This window comes from Bos mutus, chromosome 18, assembly GCF_027580195.1.
Source record: "Bos mutus isolate GX-2022 chromosome 18, NWIPB_WYAK_1.1, whole genome shotgun sequence".
In the NCBI taxonomy this organism is placed as follows: Eukaryota; Metazoa; Chordata; class Mammalia; order Artiodactyla; family Bovidae; genus Bos; species Bos mutus.
Window position 1 is genome coordinate 11,722,990 of NC_091634.1, and position 27,470 is coordinate 11,750,459.

Here is a 27,470-nt window from a genome sequence, read left to right on the forward strand (position 1 = left end):
GTGCTGTGTGACTCTGCTCCACCCATGTGACAGCCTGTCCCCAAGGGTGGCTCTCCCTGCCTCCACCCATTCTAGGAACACTGTGGACAACCAGGTAGGTTGTGCTTCACACGAGGTGCCAGCCAAGGGGTGAGGGTGTGCCTGAGCTTGGAGACCCCTCCTCCCCGCGCGGGGCTCTTGGTACCAGGTGGGGGCTGTAGCTGGCCGGCTTGCCCGGGCTGGGCAGCATGGGGGCCGCGCTGCAGGGGTTGATGCGTTTCTCCTTCTGGCGCCGGTTGCAGAACCAGACGCGGATTACTTCCTTCTCCATGTGCAGCTGCTCTGCGATCAGCAGGATCTCCTCTGAGGTAGGCTTCTGGTTCTGCGGACAGAGGGCTCGTCAGCCCCGGGCGCACCCTCCCGCCAGCCCTCGGGGCCGCCCCGGGGTGGGACCTCACCGCTAGAAAACTCTTCTCTAAGGCGAAGCGGACGTTTGTCTCGATGCTGGTCCTCTTCTTGCGTCTCCGGCCGGGGAGCCCATCGAAACCCAGGCTGGGGCTGCTCAGCTGGTTGGGGCTGGGCAGGCTTGAGTCCACAGACATAGTCTCTGTGTCCGGGAGGAGATGGGGGCGTGAGAGGGCGCCTCCCCCGGCCCGCCGCCCGTGCGGGAACCCCAGCCCAAGTCCCACCTGCGTCATTGAGCCACTTCTCCAGGAGGGGCTTGAGTTTGCACATGTTCTTGAAGCTCAGGTTGAGGGCCTCGAAGCGGGAAATGGTCGTCTGGCTGAAGTCGTTGCCATAGAGCTTGCCCATGGCCAGGCCCACGTCACCCTGGGCCGGTGGGGCGGAGAAGGGACCGTGGTCAGGGCTGGGCAGAAGGCTCAGCCCCGCCCAGCATCTAACCCCGCCCCAACCCCGCCCATTAGATGATTCTACCCCCTTCACCCCGCCTACTAGACGCCTATGCTCCCCGCCCCTCACCCTGCCCACCATCTGGCCACACCCTCTACCCCGCCCACCAGATAACGAGGCCCCACCCCTCCCGCCACCAGAGGGTCCCGCCGCCCTGTCACCCCACGCCCACCGCCTGTCCTGGCGGGCGGCCTCAGACCTGTGTGAAACCCAGCTTGATGCGGCGTTGCTTGAAGGTGCGAGCGAACTGCTCCAGCTCCTCCAGATCACTGGGCTCCTCGGGATGGGATGGTGGCTCCAAGCATTTGGGGGGCTGCGGGTGTGAGAGGTGCGGATCGGGCAGCGTGGGGCGGGTCACGGCCTGGTGGGGTGGGCAGGTGGGTGGGATGCAGGCCCGAGGACCAGGATGGGGCTCAACCTTGGCTGCTCGGTCCCCCTCCCTCCCTCCCTGCCATCCAGACTCTCCCTGCAGACTCCCCTCCACCCGCCCCCAGGTGGCTCCTCCCCACTCATGGCTAATCAAGCTGACCTCTGCTGCCCCACAAGGGCGCTCTCACTGCCCAAAATTCTCTGCACATTCCCTCCTGGCCTGCAGACTCCCATAAGGAGCAGCCACCTCCTTCCACCAAAGGCTCTTTCCACGGGGGTTCACGGTTTTAGCCTCCTTTCAGGCAGGAAATCAAGGACTGGCTCTGCTATCCAGTTGCTGGGGATTCAGGGAAATTTCTTAATCTCCCTGGGCCTCAGTTTCTCCCTCCGCGGAATGGGAACAATCATGGCTACTCTACCTACCTCACGGGGTTGTTGGGAGAATCAGGTTAAAAATGACTAGGCTGAAAATAAAGTAAAATTTTAAAAAAACAAAATAGGGAGGGATACTAGGGAAATTTACAGGGAAGCAGCAGTTCTCTCTGGAATGCTTCATTTCCCTGAAAATGAAACATCTAAACAGGTGATGGGTGCAGGGATGTTGGATACACAAGCCCTTGATGCATTATCCAAAAACCTCAGGGCCAGATGTGTTTTAGAATTCAGAAATTTTTCAGGTTTTAGAAAGCCTGCATGGGGCATATATCACAGATAATGTAAACTCTCCTCTAATTAGGGTCAAGGCATTATCCTATATTCAGGCATATCAACAGCTGTCAGTTAAGGGTGAACATCACACAAGAGGGATAAAGAAGTCACACACTGCCTCAATTCAGGTTAAGACAGGTTTTGCAGCCAAATGACTTCCGGTCCCCACATTACAAAACCAACTTGATTTTCTGAGCATTTTGCATTCTAGTATTGTAGCCAAGCCCTGTATTAGCATTTAAACTTTTCAGATTTTCTGAAATAGTTTATATATTTTTTGAAAGGGCTGTTATGAAAAATAGGTAGGAAGAAACTTTGAAATTGTAATTATGAAAGTATTATCAAAGCTGGGGGCTTCCCGGGTGGCTCAGCATCAAAGAATCTGCCTGTGATGCAGAAGACACAGGAGACGAAGAGAGTTCTATCCCTGGGTGGGGAAGATCCCCTGGAGGAGGGCATGGCAGTCTACTCCAGTATTCTTGCCTGGAGAACCCATGGATGGAGGAGCCTGGCAGGCTATAGTTCATAGCGTCGCACAGAGTCAGACATGGCGGGAGCAACTAAGCACGCACGCATGATCAAAGTTTAGAACGCAGGCAGCAAAAAGAAAGGCCATGGGGACAAGACAGCCTGGAGAGCTCACAGCTTCTGCTTTGTCAAAAGAAGCTGGGAATCTGGGAATCTTGTTGACAACTAACTCAATTTTTCAGTGAGTGTGGGCCACCGTTTGCAGTCTCTCGTCTGGAAAGGGGACATGAACCAACAGACACCTTCCTCAGGGAATCCCCCACCTACCCTATTTGGAGTGCTGGAGGAGATCTGAAGCATTTGTGATCTAAAGGCTTGTGAACCCCTGAAATTTTGTTTTGTGCACTTGTGCCTTTTGGGGGCAGTGGGAGGTCAGACTCAAATCTTCCATCAGATTCTCCAAGGAACCCATGTGCCTGCAAGGGTTAAGAGCCACTGGTCTGGCTGACTTCCCTCATTCTGTGGAGGAGCAAACCAACTCAGGCAGAGACAGCAGCTCGCCTAGGGTCCCACAGCAAATCAGTGGCAGAACAGTGCTGGGCCCTGCGGCTCCTGACCCCCATCTTGGCCCCTGTGGCTTCGAGTGGGCCAAATGGGAAGCAGACCCTCACTCCTCCAACTTCACACCTTTCACCCACACCCTGAAGTACTCAGTAGACCGCTTACCTGTGTGGGCAGCCCTGCCCGGGGCTGGGAGGTCAGAAGAGCTCCCTGGGTTTGCTGAGGTAGCTGGAATAGATTTGGCGTCGGTAGCAGGCCTGAGGACACAAGAGGGACCACACGGGGTGAGGGGGGCAGCGGGAGTCATGTGGAGGCATCGGGGGAGGCCATCCAGGGTAGGGGGTCTTACCTGGCTGACTCTGCTGGGCCTGCGGCAGCAGGAACTGAGCAGGTGGCTGGAGGTGGTGGCCTGGCACAAGCACCAGCTGCTGGAGCTGGAGGAGCTGCTGGATGTCCTGGCAGGGAGGAGGGCGGACAGAAAGACAGCCTGAGTCCTGGCCCAGTTCCTCCCTCAGCATCCCCCAAACCCCAAGTGGTGCTCCACAGGGCAGGCTGGCACCATTCATCAAGGACAGAGCGCGGGTCGCTGGACACATCCCTGAGCTGAGGGCACCCGGGATGCCTGAGCATCCTACATGTGTCATCACAGGAGAGCTCACTATTTACCTTTTCTTTCTTGATAGGATATTTGCCTTGTCTTATATTCCCACAGAACAGATAGAATTGCTTAAAAATGTAAATCAGACCGAGTCTTCCTTCCTTTTAAAACACTCCCAGAGCATATGATATCATGTCTGGAATTAGCTTTAAAATACTCCAGCCCTTAGTGACCAGACTCTTGAGAGTCCCTTGGACTCCAAGGAGATCAAACCAATCAATTCTAAAGGAAATCAACCCTGAATATTCATTGGAAGGACTGGTGCTGAAGCTGAAGCTTTGGCCACCTGATGTGAAGAGTTGACTCATTAGAAAAGACCCTGATGCTGGGAAAGTGTGAAGGCACGAGGAGAAGGGGGGTCAACAGAGGATGAGATAGTTGGATTGGTTGGATGGCATCACCAACTCAGTAGACAGGAGTTTGAGCAAGCTCCAGGAGATAGAGAAGGACAGGGAAGCCTGGCGTGCTGCATGTAGTCCATGGAGTTGCAAAGAGCTGGACACAACCTAGCGACTGAACAAGTGGCTGATTAAATTGGCATAATCACTTAGGAAAACCCTTTGGCATTGTTATGAGTTGAACTGTGTCATTCCCCCCTTACCCCCTGAAAAAAAGATAGGTTGGAATCCTAACCTCCCCAGAACCCCAGAGGGTGATGTTATTTGGAAATAGAGTCTTTGCAGATGATCACGTTAATGTGAGGTCATTAGGGTGGGTACTGATCCAATATGACAGTATCCATATAATCTGGGGAAATTTGCAGACAGAGACAAACATGGATAGAGGGAAGATGACATGAAGAGATGCAGGGAGAAGGCGGTCATCTGCAAGCCAAGCAGAGAGGCCTGGAACAGATCCTTTTCTCCAGCCCTCAGGAGGAACCAACCTTGGCTATACCTGGATTTTTAAGTTCTAATTGCATGCGTGGCTCAGAGCATATAGAATCTGCCTGCAGTGCAGGAGACCCAGGTTCGATCCCTGGGTCAGGCAGATCCCCTGGAGAAGGGAATAGCACCCAACTCCAGTATTCTTGCCTGGAGAATCTGATGGACAGAGGAGCCTGACAGGCTACAGTCCATGGGATCGCAAAGAGTTGAACACAACTGAGCCACTAACACTTTCACAGACCAAAAGCGATCCTTAAGGGCTTCTAGAGGCCTGGCCATATTCAGTTTCTTGATCTGGGTGCCTGTTAAATGGGTGTACTCGGTTTGTGAGTCTCACTGAGCTGTATACTTACGATCCGTGTACTTTTCAGTAGTTTTCATTTTATATTTATTTATTATTGTTTTGGACACGCTATGTGGCTCATGGGATCTCAGTTCCCCAACCAGGGAACAAACCCAGGCTCAAGGAAGTGAAAGCCTGGAATCCTAGACACTGGGACACCAGAGAACTCCCTGTCCTCTTTTCCTTAAAAGGCCCGGTGGCTCAGCAGTAAAGAATCCGCCTGGAATGTAGGAGACCTGGATTCGATCCCTGGTTCAGGAAGATCTGCTGGAGAAGGAAATGGCAACCTACTCCAGTATTCTTGCCTGGGAAATCCCTGGGACAGAGGAACCTGGCGGACTACAGTCCATGGGCTCCCAAAGAGTTGGACATGACTGAGCAACTAAGCAACACCTCACCCTTAGGAGAGCCTGGAAAGCCCCCGTTAAGTGCCCACGGAATTGAATCCACAAAGTAAGGCCAGAAATAATCTTGTTAGTAGTACTGTTCTGATTTCGTATAACTCTCAGCTTATTGATTAAAATAAATAAATAAGAATAAGAATAAAAATATTTGCTAACTCCTATCTCTCTGGGAGTGTGACTCTCAGGAGAAATCCCCCTTTATCTCCAGAAGGCTGAAAAAGAGGTCTGCAGATTTCTTTCTGAATCAGCAGGGAGAGGGAAAAGATGGGGAAATGCATCGCAATTTGCGTGGGTCTCACAGTGAGGACTTGTATGAGAACCTTAACCAGTCCCCCACCCACCATTACTCAGACCACAAACTGGGGGATCAGCTCTGATTTCTCCCTCCTTTATCCATCCAGTCTATCCATAAGTCCTACCAAAAATTTTGTCGTATCTTTTTTTTGGCCGAGTGTCACAGCTTGCAGGTTCTTAATTCCCCGACCAGGGATGGAACTGATGACCCCTGCAATGGAAGCGCAGAGTCCTACCCACTAGGCTGCCAGCGAAGCCCCTACCAACTTCTTTTCTACACACTTTTGTGCTTTGAAGCTTCAACATCTGCCAAAACCTACCCCCCTTCTCAGAATAAAAAAAATGTGCAACGTAAAATATATAGAACTTCAAAGCAAATCACTTATATTAAAATACAATCATCAAATATATTTTTGACTGTGATAAACAGTAATCAATGGGCTTCTTTGTTAACCCATTAAATAGGAGCAAGCAACAAGTTGAATGACTACTGTAATTTCAAAACAAGGATTGAAAATTATATTTTAAAAGATCTGCAACAACTGTAATAGAATATAGAAATATCTGTGCATTCTATAGGTGACAAAGTCCAAGCCCTCCCAATACTACTGTGCTCCGCTGCCTTTATGCACACCGGAAGCATTTTCAGTGAGAGGATAGTGAAAACCGAGACATAAATTTTTTCCCAATCCAAGTTCATGGACTCTCACCCTTGAATTCCATCCACAGACCCCTGTTGGGATGGTCTGTGGAACCCAGGTTCTTGTTCTTAAATATTAATAGAGGGAATTCCCTGGCAATCTGGTGGTCAGATTTCTGCGCTTTCACTGCTGGGGCCTGGGTTCGATCCCTGGTCAGGACCGAAGAACTTGCAAGCTGCGTGGCAGCCAAAACAAACAAAAAAATAAAGCCTCCACAACTTTCCATCGGATTTATTTATTTTAGCTGTCACACAGCTTTTGGGATCTTCGTTCCCTGACCAGGGAGTTCACATGAGGCAACTAAAGATCCTGCCCGCTGCAATTAAGACCTGGCACAGCCAAAGAAATACATACATACATACATCAATATATGGGAAAAAAGAACGAGAGAGGAGATTCTGGGAAGAGCAGTGAGCTGCCGCAAGACCAAGGGTTAGCCAGTAGGGGGCGCCATTTCTCCACAACCTAGCGCCATCTGAACCGGCTCGCCATCTGAAGCCACTTAAGGACGTGTTAGAACCGAAACAGGCCGTGGAAAAGTTAGAGTAAGCGGAGGCATGTCTGCTGGACCCTCGCTGGGATATTAGTGGATCATCTGCTCTGTCCCTAACCTTCGAGAAAAACCAGAGGGCTAGTACAGCCTATCAAAGCTGAGAAGGAAAGGGTCACATTCTTGCTCATCGCTGTTATCTGATCACTCCCCTGCCCCAGAGCAGGGCGGTACAGGTGATACACGAATTTTCAGAGAATGCATAGGATAAATCTTAGGACTGATGGTGTCTGGGTGCCAACCAGCTAGGTTTTGCCACTGGTAGGATCTTGGCAGCAGACTGGGGGCAAGAAGACTGAGACAGGGCGGTTATATGACCTATGGGTGAACTGCAATGTAATCGCCCACTGGGCCGGTTCCACCTGGTGGGGAGGAGGCAGCCTTGAGAAGGAACTAGAGGCACCAGGCCGAGCCCAGCAGGTGCAGCGCCTCACTCCACCGCACAGGCCGACTTCCCTGCCCCCCAAGACTGGCCTCCACACACACCGACAGCCACCCCAAGGGGAAGGTGTCAGTGCGCACGTCTACACTGGCTTGCCCTCCCTGATAGGGCAAATTAAGACCTGTTCTGGACACTGTGCTGCCAGGGCATGAAGAGCCTGAAGTGAGGTCCAGAGTGCAGAGGACAGGAAGGGACGGGGGCTGGGAACCGTGTGGAGTACACTGCAGTGACTGTGCGAAAGCCCAGCAGTGGAAGGGACCACTTGGGGGGCAGGAAGCATCCATCCTGGGGCCACCTGGGTGACAATGCACCCCCACCTGCTCAGAACAGTATGGAGGGAGTTCCCACAACGGGTGGGAAGGTCACCTGGGCGTGCAAGGGCCCTTTCATCTGAGAACCGTGGCGATTTGAGTCTTGGATGTTGTGCCTGCTTCCCCCTTTTTTAGGGTGGGGGCACACTTCACAGCTTGTGGGATGTTAGTTCTCCAGCCAGGGTTCAAACTCGGGGCCCTTGGCAGTGAGAGCACATAGTCCTAATCACTGGTGTGTGTCCATGCACAGCGGCTCAGTCATGTCCAACTCTGAGACCCCAAGGTTCCTCTGTCCATGGAATTTTCCTGGCAAGAATACTAGAGTGGGTTGCCATTTCCTTCTCCAGGGGATCTTCCCAACCCAGGGATCGAACCTGTATCTCCTACATTGGCAGGAAGATTCTTTTACCACTGAGCAACCAGGAAAGCCCCTTAACCACTGCACCACCAGCGAATTTCTGAGTGACTTGGGGGTAAGCCAGCTCTATCTCTGGGCTGTACTGACTAGGGTAACAATACATGGTGTCCTGGAATACCTGGGCTCTGGAGCTAGCCAGACACCTGACTGTCCTTTACACACCTGAGACCACGGGCAGTTCTTTACCCTCTTTAAGCCTCAATTTCTTCAAATGACACCTCAGTAATTCTTATCTCATGGGGCTGTTAAAGAATTAAATGAGACAATGCATGTAGAACATTTAACCTGATCCCTGATTCACTCAAGGGGTTCTCCTTAAACAGCAGTCATTTTTACTGAGTCATTTCTCTTGGAGCCTCAGGTTTTCACCTGTGTGTACATACATGCTAAGTCACTTCAGTCGTATCTGACTCTTTGAGACCCTATGGACTGTAGCCCACCAGGCTCCTCTGTCCACGGGATTCTTCAGGTAAGAATACTGGAGTGGGTTGCCATTTCCTTCTCCAGGGAATCTTTCTGACTCAGGGATCGAACTCGTGTCTCTTACGTCTCCTGCACTGGCAGGTCGGTTCTTTACCACTAGCACCACCTGGATTGCTCTTTCATCTATAAAACAAGAGTAATAATGTCTAACTCTTCACTGGGTTGTTTTGAGGCCTGAGTAATATTATTATTCTCAAAGCATCTCGAAAACCAGAACATACTGCCCCAACACAAGCATTCGCTGGCACTGCACCCTCCCATCACCCGCCTCATGTCACCCCATGAGCTCTCGAGGGCAGGAGCCCCATGGGTCCCTCCTCTTCCTGCAAACTGACAACTTTCAGCTCCTGCCCAGACCTTCCACCGAGCTTCAGCCTCCAATATCCATCTGCCTATTTGCTGTCTCTACTTTTGGGTGATTAACAGACTCTCTGAACCCTACCATGTCCAAAGTGAAACTCCTGGTTCCTCAGCCCCGCCCTCCAAAACACCCTGTTCCTCCCCTGCCTTCCCCAGCTCAGGAAACCACCTCGCCACCACCCAGTCGCTGAAGCCAGAGTCCCAGGAGTCACCCTTGACCTACAGGATCCATACAAAATAGCATGCTGGACCCCACCTCCACCCTCATCGCCTTCAGGGATGCCCACGAGGGCTTCCCACTCGGCTCCTTGCTTCTAGTCCATTCTACCCACAGCAGTTGGAAGGAGCTTTGTAAAGGGTCAGTTGGGGCACACTCCTAACCTGGTTAGCACCCCCCACTGCCTCCCATCATACCCAGCACAGCTTCCCAACTCCTTGATCTTGCCTACGAGACGCTGCAAAAGCCAGTCCTTCCGGCCTCTGCCACGGCTCCTCACCTCCCACCTGCCCCCCACTCACTCTGTTTCACACACTGCACCGTCCTCTGTGCCCTGAACAAGTCAGGGTGGTTTCTGCCTCAGGACCCTTGAACCTGCTGTTGCCCTTTCCCAAGCTCTCCCACTGCCTTCATGCCTGACTCAGTCAGGCCTTGACTGGTGAGAGAACAAAGGCCACCTTGTCAGTGAAACTTTTCCTGACTACCCATTGAAAGTGACTTCCTCCCGCAGTGTGGGGAAGAATGGATGCATGTGTGTGTGCGGCTGAGTCCCTTCGCTGTCCACCTGAAACCATCACAACATTGTTAACCGGCCATACCCCGATACAAAATGCTTTTGGTGTTAAAATAAATAAATAAGGGTTCGATCCCCAACCCAGCATGTTGTGCAGCGCTGCCTTAAAAAAAAAAAGTGGCTTTCTCCCTCTAGGGCAGCACCCTGTTTCATTCTCTTCATCACACTTATGCTAAAACCGTCGTTTGGCTGGTTTGTTGACTCGTTTACCATCTGTCTCTCCACTAGTACATAATAACGCCCTCAAGGGCAGCCCCCTCTGCCTTGTTCCCAGCTGTCCCCTCGGGGCCACGAATGACAGCCTGACACACACGAGGTGCTCAGTAAGTGTTAGTTGAATGAATAAATGACTATGATTCTTCCAGTCCCCTCCACTGGGGGAAGCTCTAAAGGTTGGGGTTGCAGGTGGACAGAGGTGGCTGTCTCTAGCACAAGATCTTCTATGTATACCCCCATCCCCCAGAGGCTGACCCTGCCACGTGGAGCAGCAACTGGGGCAGAACACCGTGGACAGAGCACCAGTCAACAGGGAGGAAAAACACCTACATGCCAGTTGCATATAATATCCCGTGCTGCTGTTAGTCACCAAGTTGCGTTGGACTCTTTGTGATCCTGTAGCCCGCCAGGCTTCTCTGTCCATGAGATTCTCCAGGCAACAATACTGGAGTGGGTTGCCATTCCCTTCTCCAGGAGCCCACCTTCTCAGGGGTCAGGAGACAATGACTCTTGGCAGTGGGTGTGTTTTATGTCGCTGGGCACGGTGGCTGCAAGGCTAGAAGTGCTGGTATCCACTGTGCCCGTCCCAGAATGAAAAGGAAGACAGATCCCTGGGGCCAGGTCTGATGTTCTAGGCTGGGCCTTTTCAGTGGCCTGAGCCAAATACTCCCTCTTACTCTTTAACTGCCTAGAGCAGGGGCTGTGGCCGCACTGACACTTCCTCCCACCTCATCCTTTCTTCGTGCCCACCCACTGCCTCCCTAAGCCTGCCCTGCTCTCTCTCTTTGCATTTGCCATTCCCATGCCTGGAACGCCTTCTCCACTCATCCACCTGGCAAACTCCCGCCTGTCCCTCCTCGGTGTGGATGTCACTCTCTCCGGGAAGCCTGCCCTGACTCCCTCAGACACGCCGCTCTCCTTTTCCTCTGTCGCCACCACTCCCAGCAGGTTTCTCCCAGTCACCTTTCTTCACTAGGTCCTGCCTGCCTAAAGATCTTCTCGAGCTCTATTTGCTGAGGCTGTAAGATGGAATGGGGACATCCCCCCAACTCCCCGGGCTCTCCAGAGACAAAATGATGTTTGAGCAGTGAATATAAATGTTCAATCAATGCCTCTCCTACCCCAGACATTCTGAATGACTCCCCTGGAGAGATGTCTTCCCTACCCTTGATTGAAAAGCTGCAGCAAAACATCTCTCATTGATTCAGTAAATATCTGTGAAGCCACCTTGGTAGAAGGCACCGTGCCCAGTGCTGGCCGCACAGAGTGTAAAAATTAGAGGGAGTTCTGTGGTGGCCCTGTGGTTAGGACTCTGCTTTCACCGCCAAGCACTCGGGTTCAATGCCTGGTCAGGGAACTGAGATTCCACAACACATGCGGTGCAGCAAAAAAAAGAGTCAGTGATAAAATGGTATTATAATCACCTCTTCATCTGTTCAAGATAGGAAAATGCAAGGAAGGTTCCTGCCAAGCTGACCGACGTTACTCTTTGGAAGCTGGCATTACAGGGACAGAAGTTGGACTTTCTCTTTGTACTTTATGTACAATTTCAAAGTGATAGGACTATGAATGCTTTTGACTTTCTTGCCTGCATGTGTGCTAAGTCACTTCAGTTGTGTCCAACTCTGTGCGACCCTATGGACCGTAGCCCACAAGGCTCCTCTGTCCATGGGATTCTCCAGGCAAGAATACTGAAGTGGGTTGCCATGCCCTCCTCTATGGGGTCTTGACGACCCAGGGATTGAACCCGCGTCTCTTAGGTCTCCTGCACTGGCAGGCGGGTTCTTTACCACTAGTGCCACCTGGGAAGCCCTCTAACTTTCTTAGAACTTCTCAAACATTTCTTGGTGGCTTATTGGTGTGTCTGTTTCCCTATGAGACTGGGAGCCCCTCCAGGGACAAGGCTCTGTGTGAGTCATGCCCGCTTCTTGCCAGGGCTCAACAGAGGGACATATCTGTGAAGTGAGGGAGGGACGGAGCTGAGCAGGCGCGAGAAGTTAAATAGACCCGGCATATACAAGACACAGGCTGGGAAGAGAGTCAAGCCAGGGCCAGGCCGGCAGTGACTGCAGCAGAGCAGTGAGCACTGGAGGACGTGGTGCCCACCGTGGCCTGAGCACAGGCAGCTCGTTTCCCTGGTCCTGGGCTGCCCGGGATAAACATTTATCTGCTGGGGAAGTGAGATCATGGGGTGACGGAACTCCCAGGAAACCACCTCAGCCTAGCTTGGCACTCACAGGGGACAGATGAAGATCAGAGCTGGGGGAAGCTGGGGCAGGCAGAGCGAGAGGAGAGGGCTGGGCAGGAGGCGGCCTGGAGAGTCAGGGTGCGGGCAGGACAGTGGGCGGCAGAGGGTCAGCCTGCTGTTCCCGGGGTCTGTGGGGAGCCTGGAGGCGCTGGCTGAACAGGAGCGTCTGCTGCTCCTGGGGCTGATGGCCTGGTTGGGTCTGCACTGGGCTGCCCTGTCCCTCCACCCTCCCTGTAGTCTGTGTTCCTTCAACAGAGATTTTCGAGGGCCTATTTTCACACAGCCTCTGGTGATCAGAAAGCAGAAAATCAAACCAGCGAGAGAAAGAGAAGTCATGGAAGACTTCCTGGAGGCACAGACTCCTGGGCTGGGACTTAAAGGAAGAGGAGGAGCTGACCAGATAAAAACAGGGGGCTGACCTCCAGGTAGAAAAGAGGACAGAGATTGGAGGAGCCTAGTGAGGAGCCCTGAGCCTCAGCACTGCCTAGTGAAGAGAGGTGTGTGCTGCGAGGCAAATCGCAGGGGTCTCTGGTGGCCAGGGAGGGAGGGGTGCCAGAGAGGGGCAGAAGCCCCAGATCATGTGGTTACAGCTCTGGACTCCTCCTGGGCTGGCAATGCCCCTTGAGCTCACGGTATGACCTGAGGCAGGCGAAGTCACTTCACTCTCCTGGAGCCTCAGGCATGATGAGGGTCTCTGGATTCAGGTGGTCACGTTAGCATAGTGCCTGGTACCAAGGCCGCGTCCAACAGACTACATGGGGCAACAGTGGCGAGCCAGGCATCGGGAGGCTCTGTTTGGGAAAGTCACTATAGAGCAACGAGGCCAGATTGCTCTGTGTTGCTGAGGAACCAGACCTCGTGGCAGGAAGCGCTAAGAAGGCAGAGATGCGCTCAGTGTTAAGCCCCAAATGAGAGTGCTGGCCAGCAGTGGAGCCGGTCCATCAGAGGCTAATGGCTGCCAAGGGAACAGCCTCGCAGGCGCTGGACAGCTCCCTGGTGCAGACAGCACAGGCCGCCAGGGGATTCCTAGGGAAGGGGCGGGGAAAGAGGAGGGTCCTAGGAACAGTCTCTGTGAGAAACTCAGGGCTGTGTGGAGTTCAACAGGGTCCCTTGTCCTAAGGCTTCCTAGGCCCTTCGCTGTCCTGCAACACCGGTCACAGACTCAAATGCTATATGGAAACCAGGTGAACAGCACAGATGGGTGACATGGGCAGGTGTGGAAGGAAGGGGTGCGCCGGAGAGAGCAGCCTGTCAGAAGAGGAGGCCTGCCCAGCTTCTGCTCAGCTCCTGTCAGGGATCCTTATGGGAAGTCTGTGGGCCACTGCCAATAGTTGAATTGGCCACTGCCATGGTTGGATTGTGTTCCCTAAAAAGATATGGTGGGAATTCTAACCCCTGGTGCCTGTAACTATGACCTGGTCTGGAAACGAGGTCTTTGCAGATATGATCAAGTTAAAACGAGGTCATTAGGGTGGGCCCTAATTCAATGACTGCTGTCCTTTTACAAGGAGGGGAAATGTGGAGACAGAGACCGATATGCACAGAGAAGATGGCCATGAGATGAGAGGGGCAGAGATTGGATTCATCCATCTATGAGAAAGCCAGTGATTTCCCACACTACCAGAAGCTGGAAGAAGCAAAGAGGGATTCCCCCGAGAGCCTTCACAGAGAGCCCAGCTCTGCTGACACCTTGATTTTGGACTTCTGGTCTAACATGATGCATTTTGGTTGTTTTAAGCCACCCCATTTGTGATACTTTGTTGTGGCAGGCCTAGAAGCTAATATGGCCCCTCATATGCATGATTCCAAGTAGACCGGAAGTCTGTAGAATGGGGAGAGAGAGAACGTGGCATTTCCTGACCCATAGGTCATGGGCCTCTTTCTGAAAGAGGGTCTCACTGGATGAGCCAGGGGACATGATGTGGGGACACTGATTCTAATTCTCACTCTTTCATTCGGGGCCCACACACAGGTCCTGCCCACTGAGGTGACCCCCGGTTTCCTCTGCTCTAAACTGAGGATGACATGTCAGCCTCCCAGGTGGCTGGGCCCCCGCAGCGAGGTGCACAGAAATTGGGGAGTCAGGTGCTCCCTTCACCTGGAGGATGTGCTCCCTCCGAGCCTCGCTCTAGTCCCCCAGTGATGGGTGGCGGCGTGTCCCAAGGCTTCCTAGGGTTGCCAGGGGACTGCCCGGCCGGTGGCTGGTGGCTGGTGGTCAGAATGGTAAATGGTACCCCGGGACCAGCCAGCCTCCTGCACTGTCTCGGGTCCTCGGCTGGGGGAGTGTGCTCCCCCGGGGGCCGCCCTTACCTGTGCTGTGAGCTGGATGGGCTGGGACAGGGTAAGCTGTGGGGTCCCCGGGGGCTGGCTGGCAGACTGTGGTGGTGGCAGGTCGCCTCCCCCGGAGGAGGAGGAGGCTGGGGCCTGCGAGGTCGAGGAGGAGGCGGAGGAGGAGGAGGAGGAAGAAGAAGAGGAGGTGGAGGCGGCGGCGGCGGCGACGGCGCTGGACTGCTGCACGGCGGCGGCCAGGAGCTGGGCCTGCGCTTGCTGCAGGAGGAGCTGCTGCTGAGCCGGCATCAGCGCCGTGAGCTGCGGGGGGTGGGGGCGGGGCCGGAGCGGGGCCGCAGGAGGAGCGTGGGAGGAGCGGAGAAGGCAGAGATGGGTTAGTTAGCGCCTCGAGCCAAGCGGGTTACCGGGCAGAAGAGGCAGGCGCGGACAGAGTGGCCGTGGGACTGGAGGGGTACCCCAGGCCACCGTGGGTCCTGTAACAGACGGAAGGCGGCTGGCGTGTTCCCCCCCGCCCCCGCACCGTCCCCGTCCCTGTGCCCCGGTACTTACCCCGGCTAGCTGGCTGCCAGTCAACATGAGTTGGGCCTGGGGCAGGTGTGGCTGAGCCGGCTGCGGGGGCGGGGGTGCTGCTGGGGCTGAGTCGCCGCTGGGGTCTTCAGCCTTGATCTGGGGGGGAGAGAGGCAGGGTCCGGGACCCCAGAATGTTAAGTGGAGGCCAGAGAGAATGCCCACCTGCGAACCAAAGAGAGGGCACGTGTGTGGCTACGCCAGCCCCGCGCTCGCACGCGAAGGAGCAGACTGGGGGGCGAAGGCAAGGTCTGCAGGGGCCGGCTAGCCGCTCAGTTTAGCCTCAGTTTCCACATTGGTCAGAAAGGTTAACACACCCTCTGCACCCAAACTCCCGACACAAGAGGGTCGCCTTCGGAGAGTGCTTTTACCCTCTTGGGGGTCAGTTCCCCATGTGCCAAATGGGAAATGATGCCTGGGGGACCCGAGGATTCTGGGTACCACATCCCTCATCCGCTTCAGCCCAAAGTACATCTCTTGTCTGTCCAGTGGAACAACATTTTGTTGGAACAAAGGGTCTTAAGGTATTAAAGAAAAATCACCGCCTTAGAATATGGGTCATGAAGTCAAAGCCGAAGGAAACAGGCTGATGGCGCAAATGGGTGATTTGGGCAGGTGTGGACGGAGTGGGCTGGAAAGAGCGTGCCCGCCTGCCTGAAGGGGGCCTGACCAGCCCCCACTCTGCTCCCTGCCAGTAAAAATCTAAGGCAGAAACGCAGCAAGGTCAGCATAAGGTGTCCGCAGGCCAGATGTGGCTCAGGTCTTTTGTCAGCTTCCACCCAAGTCTGCTGAGCCCCTCCTCATCTCTCCGTGGAGTATACAGGTGCATCTGCATCCACCACGTACGACAGACCAGCTTACAGTGGTCCCTAGGTCCCTGCCTTCTTCCCCTCCTGAACAAAAAGCCAGACAATGGTGGGCTGGCCTGAGAGGTCTGTTGGTAAAAGACACATGGGGTGGGGGTGTGGTGTGCGGCTTGATGGGTCCCACTCTCGGGCCCAGAGGGGAATGTTAAGCATCATCCTTCAGCCCACTATCCCAACATCTTGCAAAAGGAGGTCCATAGAGGGAAAACGACTTGTGCAAGGCAACACAGCAACTTGGCAGGAGCGAGCATGGCGTTTGCAACACAGACTGAGACTCACAGACAGAGGCCCGGGAAAGGGCAAATAACAGAGAGTGAGTGGCACGCCCCAGGGGGTGGGATCCAAGGGTCAGAAAGTCTGAGGGGTGTGGGGATGCAGTGTGAAACAGTGGAACTAGAGGTCAGGGCCATGGCCGCCCTCCTGGGGAAATCATGGGCCTTCTGGAAGTCTGGTCGTGTTCTGTTTTTCGATCTGATGCTGACGACACAGGTGTTCAATTTGTGAAAATCCAGAGTTGTATGCCAAGGATCTAAGTGTGTGTCATATTTTAATGAAAGGTTTTTAAAAAACTAACACTGTGTGTCATGGTGAGAGTCTGAGGCTTCTCGGGGCTCTTTCCTTCTCTCTGGGTCTTTTAAGAAAAGTCTTCATTAGGTGCAAGGATGTCTCTAATACCTTCCAACCCTGGCTCCCCTTCCCTTCTAACAAATAGAGAACTGGTCTCAGGCTTAGACCCTACAACAGGCAAGAGTCTCTGGGTAATTTTAATAATCATTGTCTTTATTTCCATGGCAAGTGATTCTGGTTTTCCATTCATAAAATTTCCATTAAAAAAAAAAGTTTTATTTTAGCTGTTGAGAAAGCAAGCCAGTTCATGAACTGATTATTGTTGAAGCTGAGTGACAGGTACCTGGAGGTTTGTTTTCGCTATGGTCTTCCTTCTACTTTTGTATCTGTTTCACATTTTCCATAATAAAATTTTTTAAATTGAACCAATTTAACAAAATTGTGATGTAAATAATTATACAGGGTGGTGTGTGCATCTGTCTGACATCCTGATGGAAGCCCATGAAGGACTGCCCTGAGGGAAAGACTGACCCAGAAGAGAGGCGGTGGGATGGGGCAGCAAGGGCAGGGAGCGCAGACCAGACGTGGACAGAGGCCTGGTGGGGAAGGGAGCGGGACCTTTGCTGCCCTGGGCCCCACTGGTGTCCTAGGGGAGAAGCAGGGCTGCTGGGGGGCAGGACGGGCGGCAAAGATTTGGGGGCGGGGGTGGGGCTGGGGGCGGGGAGGGGGGCAATGGATGCTCTTGGCTCTGAGGGCAGAGGCCAGAGCCCAGCTTGAGATCAGAGTGAAGCTGGTCAGAGTCAGGGGCCTTCTCCTCGGGGTCATGTCCACGCACTCTGAACGGGACACCTGTCAAGGGGTCATCTAATCTGCCCGCCCCCACTCCCAGGCTGGAGAAGACTGAGGAGCCCAGAGTGGGAGGGTGACTTTCCCATGGTCTCAGAGCACCTCCTGGCCCCCTACCCCGGCCTCCGGCCACCACGGGTCAGGGTCAGGAGTCCTGCCCGGGCCCCCTCTGCCCCTGCGCCATCTTCAGGCCTCTGGATTGGCCAGCCACCCCCACCAGACTGGAGGGTGGAGACCCGGGCACCAGATACCCGCTGAAGCCCAGCTGTGCCCTGCAGCAGGGCCCGTCTGGATGCGCTCCATCTGGCCCCTTCCGGCCTGCCCGCTGTCCTCTCCTGCAGCATCCTCACTGGACCTGCCCGCCCCCACCTGCTCCCACTCCTGGCCTGGCCCCGAGTGTGTGCTTTGGGGGGGTGGGGGTGGGGCGGGCCCCTGTTCAGTCAGGGAAGTTGGGATGGGGGCGGGGCCCTCAGCTTCCTGTTGTTCATCGCACTGGGGCTCTGGGGGGGATTTCCCTGGCCACCCCCACCCCCCCAGGGAAGGGGAAGGAGCCCTGGTGAGTCACAGGCCTGGGGCGGGAGCCTGAGGGTGAGAAGGGGCGGGAGGAGTCCTGTCACCAAGGTGCCAGGCCCTGGGCCCACAGCAGGCATCCGGGACCCTCCATCAAATGTCATACCTGAGCGGTCACCCTGGCTGCTCTGACCGGGGCTTACCTTGGTGCTGGGGCCAGTCGGGGACACCGAGAACGGGGAGGTCTTATTCTGGGGGTTCTGCAAAGAGCAAGTGGGGGTGGGCGATGGGAACAGTGAGATGAAGCAACTTCTGATGCCCTGGCCCTGTCCCACAGAGCTCTGCTCTGCTCTCTTCTGCCCCTCTCCCCGATACCCATCCCCTGCCTCCTGACCTGATGGTTAGTGTCTGGTCCATTTCTTTCAGTGTCTGCAAAGAGAGGGACGAGGGGTGAGCTGTCACTAGCCCCTGACCCTAAAACCCCCGAGCACCCCTGCCCTATGCCCGTGGTGACCTCTGCCCTCCCTGCCCCGTTCCCCACTTACCTGGGTGCTCTGACGGGGAGTCCAGACCTTGCTTCTCGGCCTCCAGGGGCTTAGACATTCTTATTTCTGAGGACAAAGGAGGGATGCCAGTGAGGTGAGGGTGCGGAAGCCAGTAGGGCTCTGGGGCCGCTCCCCCAGCACCACCCAGCCTTTCCCCCATACCCCCACGCCCCCTGCCACCTTGCAAGTGTCTCTTTCCTGGAGACATGCCCTCTGCTCCAGGCCCCTGCCCTCCACCGGTAGGACAGGAGAGAAGCCTCTTGGTCCCTCGGAAGGTGGCACAGGGAGGGTCACCTCCAACCCCCCGAGAGACCTGGGGCAGGGCGGGAGGTGAGGTTGGCCCTTGGTCCTGGCGCGGCTCTGGCCGCCCAGGTTTGGGGGAGGCTGGTGATGCTCTGAAGGAGCGAGTCAGCCTTGGGCCTCCTCACAGCGGCCGCCCAGGCGCCCGTCCTGCCCCACCAGGTTTCGGTGAGGCGTGTTTTCCACTCTGAGTAGGGCCTGGGAGGTGTGAGGGACGGCAGCATCCCCCAGGAGCGAGTCCTCAGATCTCTGGGTGTGATTCAGCGCCCCAGGCCCCCTCCCCGGCCCACCACTTTCCCGTCCACTCCCCCCTCCGCCTCCCTTTCAGGCTGGGCGGCCCCGTTCTCATCTCTGTGACTCCAACTCCAACCCCATCCGCTTCTGCCCTGACCTTGTCCTCAGACCTAACGCTAGACTACAGCCTTACCTGGGACTGCAGCCCTTAATCCAACCTGGAGCCCCCACCCTACCAACCCCATCCCACCCTACAGTCCCGCAGGCCCAGGAAATGGAAGGAGGTGGCAAACAGGGGACCCGGAGCAAGGGAAACAACCCCATGCTCACAACGCTCCGATTCTGGTCACGGGAAGGTGAGTGCTACCAGCACAGTGCGAGATATGACTCAGAGCTCACGTTGGCAGCTGGTGCCAATATTACCCCCATTTTACAGGGGAGAAAACTGAGGTTCCAGGCAGATGGCACCTCCCCAAGAGCCCCATGAGACAGCAGAGGCACCCAGGTTGGACTGGGGTCCTCGTGACTCCGGGGCTCCTGCTTCTAATCAGTATCGCTACGGTCTGATGAACCCGTTCTAATCCCCTCCACCTCATTTCCACAGTGACTCCAACCCAGGATCACCCTGAGAGCCATTCAAACCCAGCCCTTCCTGGTCCTAGACTCCTAGTCTGGGTTTCTGACCGACGCATTTGCAATTTTCTTACCCGCGCTGATCCCCAGCCCTTGTCCAGACGGCCCGAGTCCTTCATCTGACCTCGACTCCCAGCTCGGCCTCAGACCTTACTCCCGACCCTGACTCTGATCCTAACATTTCACAACTCACTCCAAATCCCCACCAAGACCCGGTTCTATCAAAGGAGCCATCCAACGCTAACATGCTCCGTGTCCAAGACAGTTAAAGCAGGCCAGCTAGAAAAGAGACCTGAAAGAGCCTCTGCAACTGAAAAAGAAGTCCAGATATTTTGCAACTGAGGGTCACTTGACAAGGAATGCCACTCTGATTTGAAACTCCTGATTAAAAAACCAGCTCAGGGCTTCCCTTGTGGCTCAGTGGTAAAGAATCCGCCTGCCAGTGCAGGGGACACGGGTTTGATCCCTGATCCAGGAAGATCCCACATGCCTCGGAGCAACTAAGCCCAGGCACCACAACTACTGACGCCTGGGCTCTCGAGCCCGCGCTCCGCAAGCAGAGAAGCCTGTGCACCGCAACTAGGGAGCAGCCCGCGCAGCAACGAAGGCCGGGCGCCAACAGAGGGGAAAAAGGGGAAAAAGCCAGGGCGCACACTGCTGACGGGGCTGTAAACCCATCCAAGCACAGTCCAGGAAAGTTAGAGGTGCCGCTTCCCAGCACATCCTCTCCTGGCATCCACCCCAGAGGACGCAGCGTCCAGCCCACCACCGCCCCGGGCACATGTGTTCCGGGAAGCAGCCCTTTTCTAACCGCCCCCCTCCCCCGCCACTGGAAACGGCTCCGGGGCCCGTTAACCGGGGATGAGTTAACACACTGGTATGTCTGGACAGCGAAATGCTCCACAGCCCAGAAAAGAATCAGCTCCTGCATCACACACACTGAATCTCGCAAACCTGCTGCCAAGGGAAAGACATGAGACAACAGAAGTGGACAGACAGCAGGACCCCAATTAAGGGAAACTCAGAAACAGGCAGGACGACCTCAGGTGATTAAGGTCAGATTAGTGGACACCTTTTGAGGGGTGCTGACCTGGAAAGGGTGTGAAGAAGCCTTCAGAGGGTTAGAAATGTCCTGGGAGGCGATCTGTTTGGTGGTTTGGCGGTGGGGGGGGCGGTTCTGTACATATGTAAAATTCATCAAACTGTACAGTTAAAACCTGAGCATTTTACTATATGTATGTTTTCATACACAAAAAAGAAATAGAACAAGCTAAGAATAAGCCAGCACATAGTCCTACTAAGGCATAAGCTTATGAGGTGGGGGTGGGGAGCAGGTGCCCAGATGCTCCCGGAGTTCAGGCCCTGTTGCCAGCCACTGGGGAAGGAGCATTGAGTGGTTAAGGACCCCGAGACCCAGGAGGTCACAAAGGGAGCCGAGGAAGGAGTACCCCCGCCTCCTGACCCTGGGGCATCAAGAAGCAGGAGTCCTGCCTGATCCTGGCTCTAAAATTCCCAGACTCGGCTTCCTTGGTGGCTCAGTGGTAAAGAATCCACCTGCCAATAATCCTCTTGTCACCTGCAGGAGACACAAGTTCAGTCCCTGGTCCGGGAAGATTCCACATGCCGCGGGGCAGCTGAGCCCGTGTGCCACAACTACGGAGCCTGTGCTCTAGATCCTGGGAGCCCTAACTACCGAGGCCCGAGGCCCCTAGGGCCCGCACTCCACCACAAGGGAGGCCACGGCAACGGGAAGCCGCACATGGCAACTGGAGAGCGGCCCCTGCTCACCGAAACTAGGGAAAACCTGTGCAGGGACGAAGCCCCAGCACAGCCAGATAAAGAATAAATGACATTTTAAAGCCAAGCACATAAATCTCTTAGCCCTTGGCTCTGCTTCAGGCAACCACAAACCCGAGAGTGGCCCTACATCCCTGCCAGCATTCTGGAAAGCCATGCCCCGGCCACCTCCGCAGCCCCTCCTTCCAGCCAGTGACCATGCTGCCACCAGGAGCCCCTTCCCCAGCCGGGACCCCTTCCACGGTTCCTCGTCTCCTAAGAAAAGCCCAGGCTCCCATCTTGGCCATCAGGGTGTGACCCTCGTCACCCTCCGCTGCCCATCTCTTAGCACTCATGCACCTTTCTCTTCAGTCATGCTGGCATCGCCCTCTGCTTGACGAGGGGCAGGGGGCAGGGTTCCAGGCTGTACAGGTTCTTTCCTCCCCACCTCGCCAGTGAATGCCCCTCCTGCTCACGGACCGGGGCGGCCTCGGGCCCCACCTCCACCCCAGAGGGCCCGTGCTCATCCTCAGCCTCTGCTGTGTGCTGAGCTGTACCCCTCGACATTCCTCTCTTGGATTCCTAACCCCCAGTAACTCAGACTGTGACCGTCTTTGGAAACAGGATCTTTACAGAGGTAATGAAGCCAAAATGAGATCAGGCCCCACGTACAGATCAGGGCCTCAGGCTAGGCCCTGATCCAGGTCGACTGGTGTCCCTAAAAAGACGAGAAGACTGGGACACGGACAGGCACAGAGGGAAGACCAGGTGAGGACCCAGGGAGCCGACGGCCACCCCAAGCCAAGCGGGGAGGCCTCGGAAGAAACTAACCCCGCTGACAGCTTGACCTTGGACTTCCAGCCTCCAGAATTTTAAGAAAAATAATTTCTATCGTGTAAGCCATCCTGTCTGGGGGTACTTTGCTGTGGCAGCCCTAGCCAACTAAGGTAGCCTCTCCTCACCAATCCAGCCCCGAGCCTGCAGGGCTGTGGTCACCTGTGCCCTTGTCCTTCCCCACTGATCAGAGGACAGGCCTGGGCTGACTCACTGCTGGGTCCCCGGCGTCACCCAGCTTGGAAGCCCAGGTTATAAACATCTGTGCCTCTCTGCGGCTCCCTCTGTCTCTTACTTGTTCCTGCCTCTGTCCTGCTCTCTCTCTGTCACGTAAAGAGCCTTGGCATGGGCTGGTCCCTCGGCCTGGAACGCTGTTTCCCACTCTGTCTGCCTGGCAACCTCCTACTTATCCTTCAGGACCCAGCACAGGCTCCGTCCTCCTTGAAGTCACCACCGTGATGACTTCAGGTGGGGGGTCTCTGCCCTCTTCCCTCCACCCTGGCACCACCTACCCATCACTGTCCTAAGGGCTGCAGCCATCTGGGCCCCAGAATGTCTCCCCCATCAGGCTAGGAAGCCCTCGGGGCAGGGCTGACTCATCTGGGGTCCTCAACAGGCTGCGTGGGTGGGATGAGCAGGGCCGCCCTGCTCCCTCCCCTCCAGGCCTTTGCCTCTGCTCCCCTCCCACCTGGGATGACCCCTTCCTTCTTGACTAGCAAACTCCTGCTCCTCTTTAAGGCTCCAGCTCCACATCACCTCCTCTGTGAGGTCTTCCTGGACTGCCCAGGTGGTCAGTGCCTCTCTCGTCTGGGCTCCCTTTGCCCCAACACACCCTGACTGCCTGGGCAGTGACCCCTACTCTAGACCGTGGGCTCCTTAGGGCCCAGACTGGAGTCACCACTGCACAGTCTGGGACTCTGTCTTTGGAATGAACGAATGCAGGAAAGGATCCTCTCTCTGTGGTTACCTGACCTTCGACCCTCAGCCCCAGGCCCCCAGGGGCTCCCACCTGACCTTAACCCTTTAAGGTCACCTCCCCTCTGGAGGAACGGTGGCTGTAGAGGCAAACATGGTCTGAGGGGAACTCTCTACCACTGTTTCCCCAATCCTGCCCCCGCCTCCAGCTCCCACACAGCCCACACACCCCTGCAGCATCGGCTGGGCGACAGCAGAATGGCCAGAGCGGCCCATTCCCAGGCCTCTGCCCTCCCCTCTCCTCTTCCTTCATCGAGCCCAACCCAAGAGGAGGGTCTCATCAAACCATCCCCACCAGGGATGAACTGGGGGACTCCATTTCCACCATGAACCCAAAGCTTCAGTGATGTCTTCATGGGGACTCAGGGTATGGTGACCCTGGCAAGAGGCTCGCTGAGACCCCATCCTGCAGGCTCTCTCGTTCCCTCTCTCTCTCAACTCTAGACAAAGACTCATGCCCAATGCCACCCCATAACACTCTGGCATAGTGTTATGGCACAAGGTGAAACCTAAGTGTCCTAATTTTTTCAAGCCTCCTTCCAGGTGACTCTAATTGGCTCTAACGTCCCCCCCCCCACCTTCAGAAGTGCCCCCTCAAAGCCTCATTCATCTGCACAGAAAGTCTGGGTGGCTGCTTAGGGTCACCCCTCCCTCCTCCCATCACAGGCAGCATGCGACTTTTCAGAGGAATGGGCAGGAAAAAGCCCTGTAGGACCCAGCGGGGCCCCTGGGTCTCACCGCCGCGGGTCAGACCCGCCCAGGGCTGCCCCGCCCCTGGGCTCTGCCCGACTGCCCCAGGCCTGGGGCCCTGGGTCCCCTCCGCCCCCCCTCCCTCCCCGGACTTTCACTTCTCCTCTGCAGTTCCCCCAGCCGGTTTTAGCAGACTTGGGCCAGCTTCTCGTTAGCACTTACCGAAAACGGGGCTAAATATAGAGGGCCCAAGGGCTGCCCCTCACCCCTCCCAGCCCCGCTTGGCCTGTCCCTTGGGTCCCCGGCCTCCAAAGCCCACAAGCAAGGCTGGGGCCTGGGAGCCCCTGTGGGCCGGGTGGGCGCTGCCGGGAACCTCTGCGCGCCCACTGGCCCAGCCCGGCCTCCCCAGGAGCAGCGTTTCACACCCACACCCCACAGCTGTCCCTGGGGCGGCCTCCAGGGAGCGAACACTCCTGGGTGTTAGGGAGGAGGATGCAGACACAACAAGAGCGGTGGCCCCGCAGCTGTGCTGACAGGAGCTGCCACGGAGCGTACACACCACAGCCTCAGCCAGGCGGGGCCCCGACACGGACCGAGCCCCATGCAAACGCACAGGGGACAGGTGCGCGGATCCCAGACGGGAATGTGTGCAGATGAAGACGCAAGCCCAGACACAACGACACCAGCAGATATGCAAAACGCACGCCCAGACGCGTGTGGGCACACCTGCCTGTACACACACTTGCACACCGAGTCACCCCCAGACACGTACACACGCACATCCCAGAGTCACTCACAGACAGAGGCACAGATAGACACAGACGTGCATACAAACATACACACCCAGGTCACTCAGATAGACACACACCAGATGTACACACACACATAGCGTGACAGAGACAGGTACACACTCACACCCAGGTCATTGAGATAGACACACCAAGATGTACATACACAAGCTGTGCACACTCACTCAGACTCATTCAGACACACAGACAGCTACACACTCACACACCCAGAGTCATTCAGACACACAGAGAAGTACACACACACATACACACACCCAGAGTCACTCACAGACAGCTACACACACACACACACACACACACAGAGTCACTCACACATACAAACAGCTACACACTCACACACACAGTCACTCACACATACAAACAGCTACACACTCACACACCCAGAGTCACTCAGACACACAGAGAAGTACACACACACACACGCACATCCCAGAGTCATTCACAGACAGAGGCACAGATAGACACAGACGTGCATACACACATACACACCCAGGTCACTCAGACACACACCAGATGTACACACACACAGCGTGACAGAGACAGGTACACACTCACACCCAGGTCATTGAGATAGACACACCAAGATGTACATACACAAGCTGTGCACAGATAGATGCAGATGTGCATATACACACACATCCGAGTCACTCATATAGACAAAGATGTACTCACACAAGATATGCACACACACATACACCCAGAGTCACTCAGACATAAAGGCAGACTCAAATGTATACATACACACAGTCACTAGACAGACATACAGAGATGTGTACACACACACAGGTCACTCAGACACACAAACACACGTGCACCTACTCACACTCCCAGAGTCCCCTCCTCCTGGGAGATGGCCAGGGTGCAACCCAGAATCCAGTCCAGAGATGTGGAGCCCGAGACCGAGCAGGAGGCATGACCTGCTCAAGACCACACATGTGTTAATTCACGTCCAGGCTGGGGCGCCCAGGCAGGCCTTGCAGGCTGGGCGATTCTCTGAGAAATGCCAAATAAAGGGGCTAACCCAGCACCTGATAAAGCCACCACTGCCCCAGACAGGGAAGAGACAGTATGCACACGTTATCCTGTGCGGATACCCTGGGTCGCTGTGTCTGCGCTGTGCACACATGTGAACATGTGCGCACACGCACACACATCCATAGTTGCACATACAGTCACTTCAGTAAATCATCACATCACACAGCATCCTGCAAGTAACCTTCCTTCTACCTCAGCCCCCCCTTGCCTCCCTTGCCTACTCATACCCACTCATCCTTCATCTCAGACCAGACATGCCCTCCTCCAGGAAGTCCTTTCTGATGCCCCATTAGCCGAATTGGGCAAGTCTTCTGGGCTTGCCCAGTGCCCTGTGCCTCCTGCATCCCAGCTCTCACCCGTCTGCCTGTGCTTCCTCCCTTATCTGGTGACAGGTTTGTCTCCGTTCCTGAACCAGGCACTCCAGGAAGACAGACCCAGAACTGCCTTCTTCAGTAGTATTTCCAACATCCAGCACAGAACTGCTCCGTAAATACGTGTTGATGATGGATCACAGGACACCCGCAAAAGCTGATGCACACAGACGCAGGCCAAACCAAGATTCAGTCCCACAGACACCCACAAATGGGACACATCCCCACGGTCAGAACTATAGGGCCACAAACAAAACACCCTTGAAGTATGGACACTGGCCATGGTCCAGGCCCCACTATTACTGTATTACCTCACTTAACTCTTCCATCCGCACCGCCTAGAGCATCATTATGCAGAGATGGACACGTTATGCCAAGTGAGTCAACATGTACAAGTCACTTTGTACAGCCCTTGGCGGACAATGTTCGCTCAGTCCGCTGACACTTGGTGAGCGAGGTGGTTCATAAACACACAAACGTATCATAAATTTTCAGGGGTGATGAGTACCATGAAGAAAAGACAGAACAGGGTGAGGGGCCCCAGAGTGACGGGACTGGCTGCCCGTTTAGATGGGGAAAGCAGGGGAGGCCACCCAAGAAGGGGACATCGGAGGTGAACGAAGTGAGGAAGTGAATCAAGAGAGCCTTGCCAAGGCTATCCCACAGTGCCGCACACACAGCCCCTCGCACACGCACACCTGACAGTCATATATAGAAAACGCAGAACCACTGTTCACACGCACGTTCACAGAGGTCCAGCCCCCAGGCAGTCCTCTCCCAGGATCACGCACGTCGCCCACCCGCCGGTCCTATGTATGAGAGCAGGAGACTAACACCTGGCTCCATCCTCCTCCCCCGGACCCCTCAGGACAGGGAGCGGCAGGGGAAGAGAAGAGGGCTGAAGCCCCCCAGGGCTGATGCGAAAGGGGAGGGGAAAGAGGAGCTGGGGGTGGGGACGCAGGATGGGGAGAGGGGCAGCTGCTGAGGCACAGAGTCAGAGAGCAGAGGAGCAGCCAGAGAGAAAGGGCAGGCCGAGCCAGAACGAACCCCAGGGTGCTGCCTGTGCGCCCCGGCCCCTTACCTGGAGCCCCCATGCTGGAGTGAACCATGCTGCCCGCCCCGCAGGGCTGGGGGAACAACTGTGTCATCTCCCCGCCCTCTCTGGGGGCCAAGCTCTCGCTGCCGGAAGTCACCCAGGGAGGAAACCACAGGGTCCGCCCCCTTCGGAAGGGAAAATACCCGTGCCCGAAGGCCCACCCCAGCCGGCAGCGGACCCCAAATCATGTTGTGTGTGTGTGTGTGTTGGGGAAGTGGGGGTGGGGGGAGGTAGCGCGCAGGGAGGCTGGAAGAGCTGACTCTGCAGCTGTACCCCCAGGAGGTGCGCCCTGCCCTCCGCCGCCTCCACCCGGCCGGCACATCTGGAGCAGGGCTTGTGGGTCTGGGAGAGAAGGTGGACCCAGAACACGACACTAAAACACTGGCTAGGAGTTTGGGGCGGGCCTTTCCCAAGGCTAGGCCCT

General features: G+C 55.6%; 1 protein-coding gene across 6 annotated transcripts in view; it reads right to left on the minus strand.

Moving 5' to 3' along the window:
* The window catches only part of POU2F2 (POU class 2 homeobox 2), a 32,027-nt gene extending 4,894 nt beyond the window's left edge, over positions 1-27,133 (minus strand). For 2 of the 6 annotated variants that reach the window (XM_070387621.1, XM_070387625.1), the window contains exons 1-12: positions 27,032-27,133; positions 18,294-18,359; positions 18,143-18,177; positions 17,952-18,008; positions 14,942-15,058; positions 14,414-14,692; positions 3,347-3,452; positions 3,163-3,254; positions 1,091-1,204; positions 669-810; positions 438-586; positions 185-361 (exon numbers count right to left, since the gene is read on the minus strand). In XM_070387621.1, coding sequence (XP_070243722.1) covers positions 185-361; positions 438-586; positions 669-810; positions 1,091-1,204; positions 3,163-3,254; positions 3,347-3,452; positions 14,414-14,692; positions 14,942-15,058; positions 17,952-18,008; positions 18,143-18,177; positions 18,294-18,359; positions 27,032-27,098 — 1,401 coding nt within the window. In that variant the 5' untranslated portion in view covers positions 27,099-27,133. Of the gene's footprint in view, positions 1-184; positions 362-437; positions 587-668; positions 811-1,090; positions 1,253-3,162; positions 3,255-3,346; positions 3,453-14,413; positions 14,693-14,941; positions 15,059-17,951; positions 18,009-18,142; positions 18,178-18,293; positions 18,360-27,031 lie in introns of all 6 variants that reach the window. The other 4 variants (XM_070387622.1, XM_005908981.2, XM_070387623.1 and 1 more) reach the window with 3 other exon arrangements.
* Between the last annotated feature and the right edge of the window lie 337 nt (positions 27,134-27,470).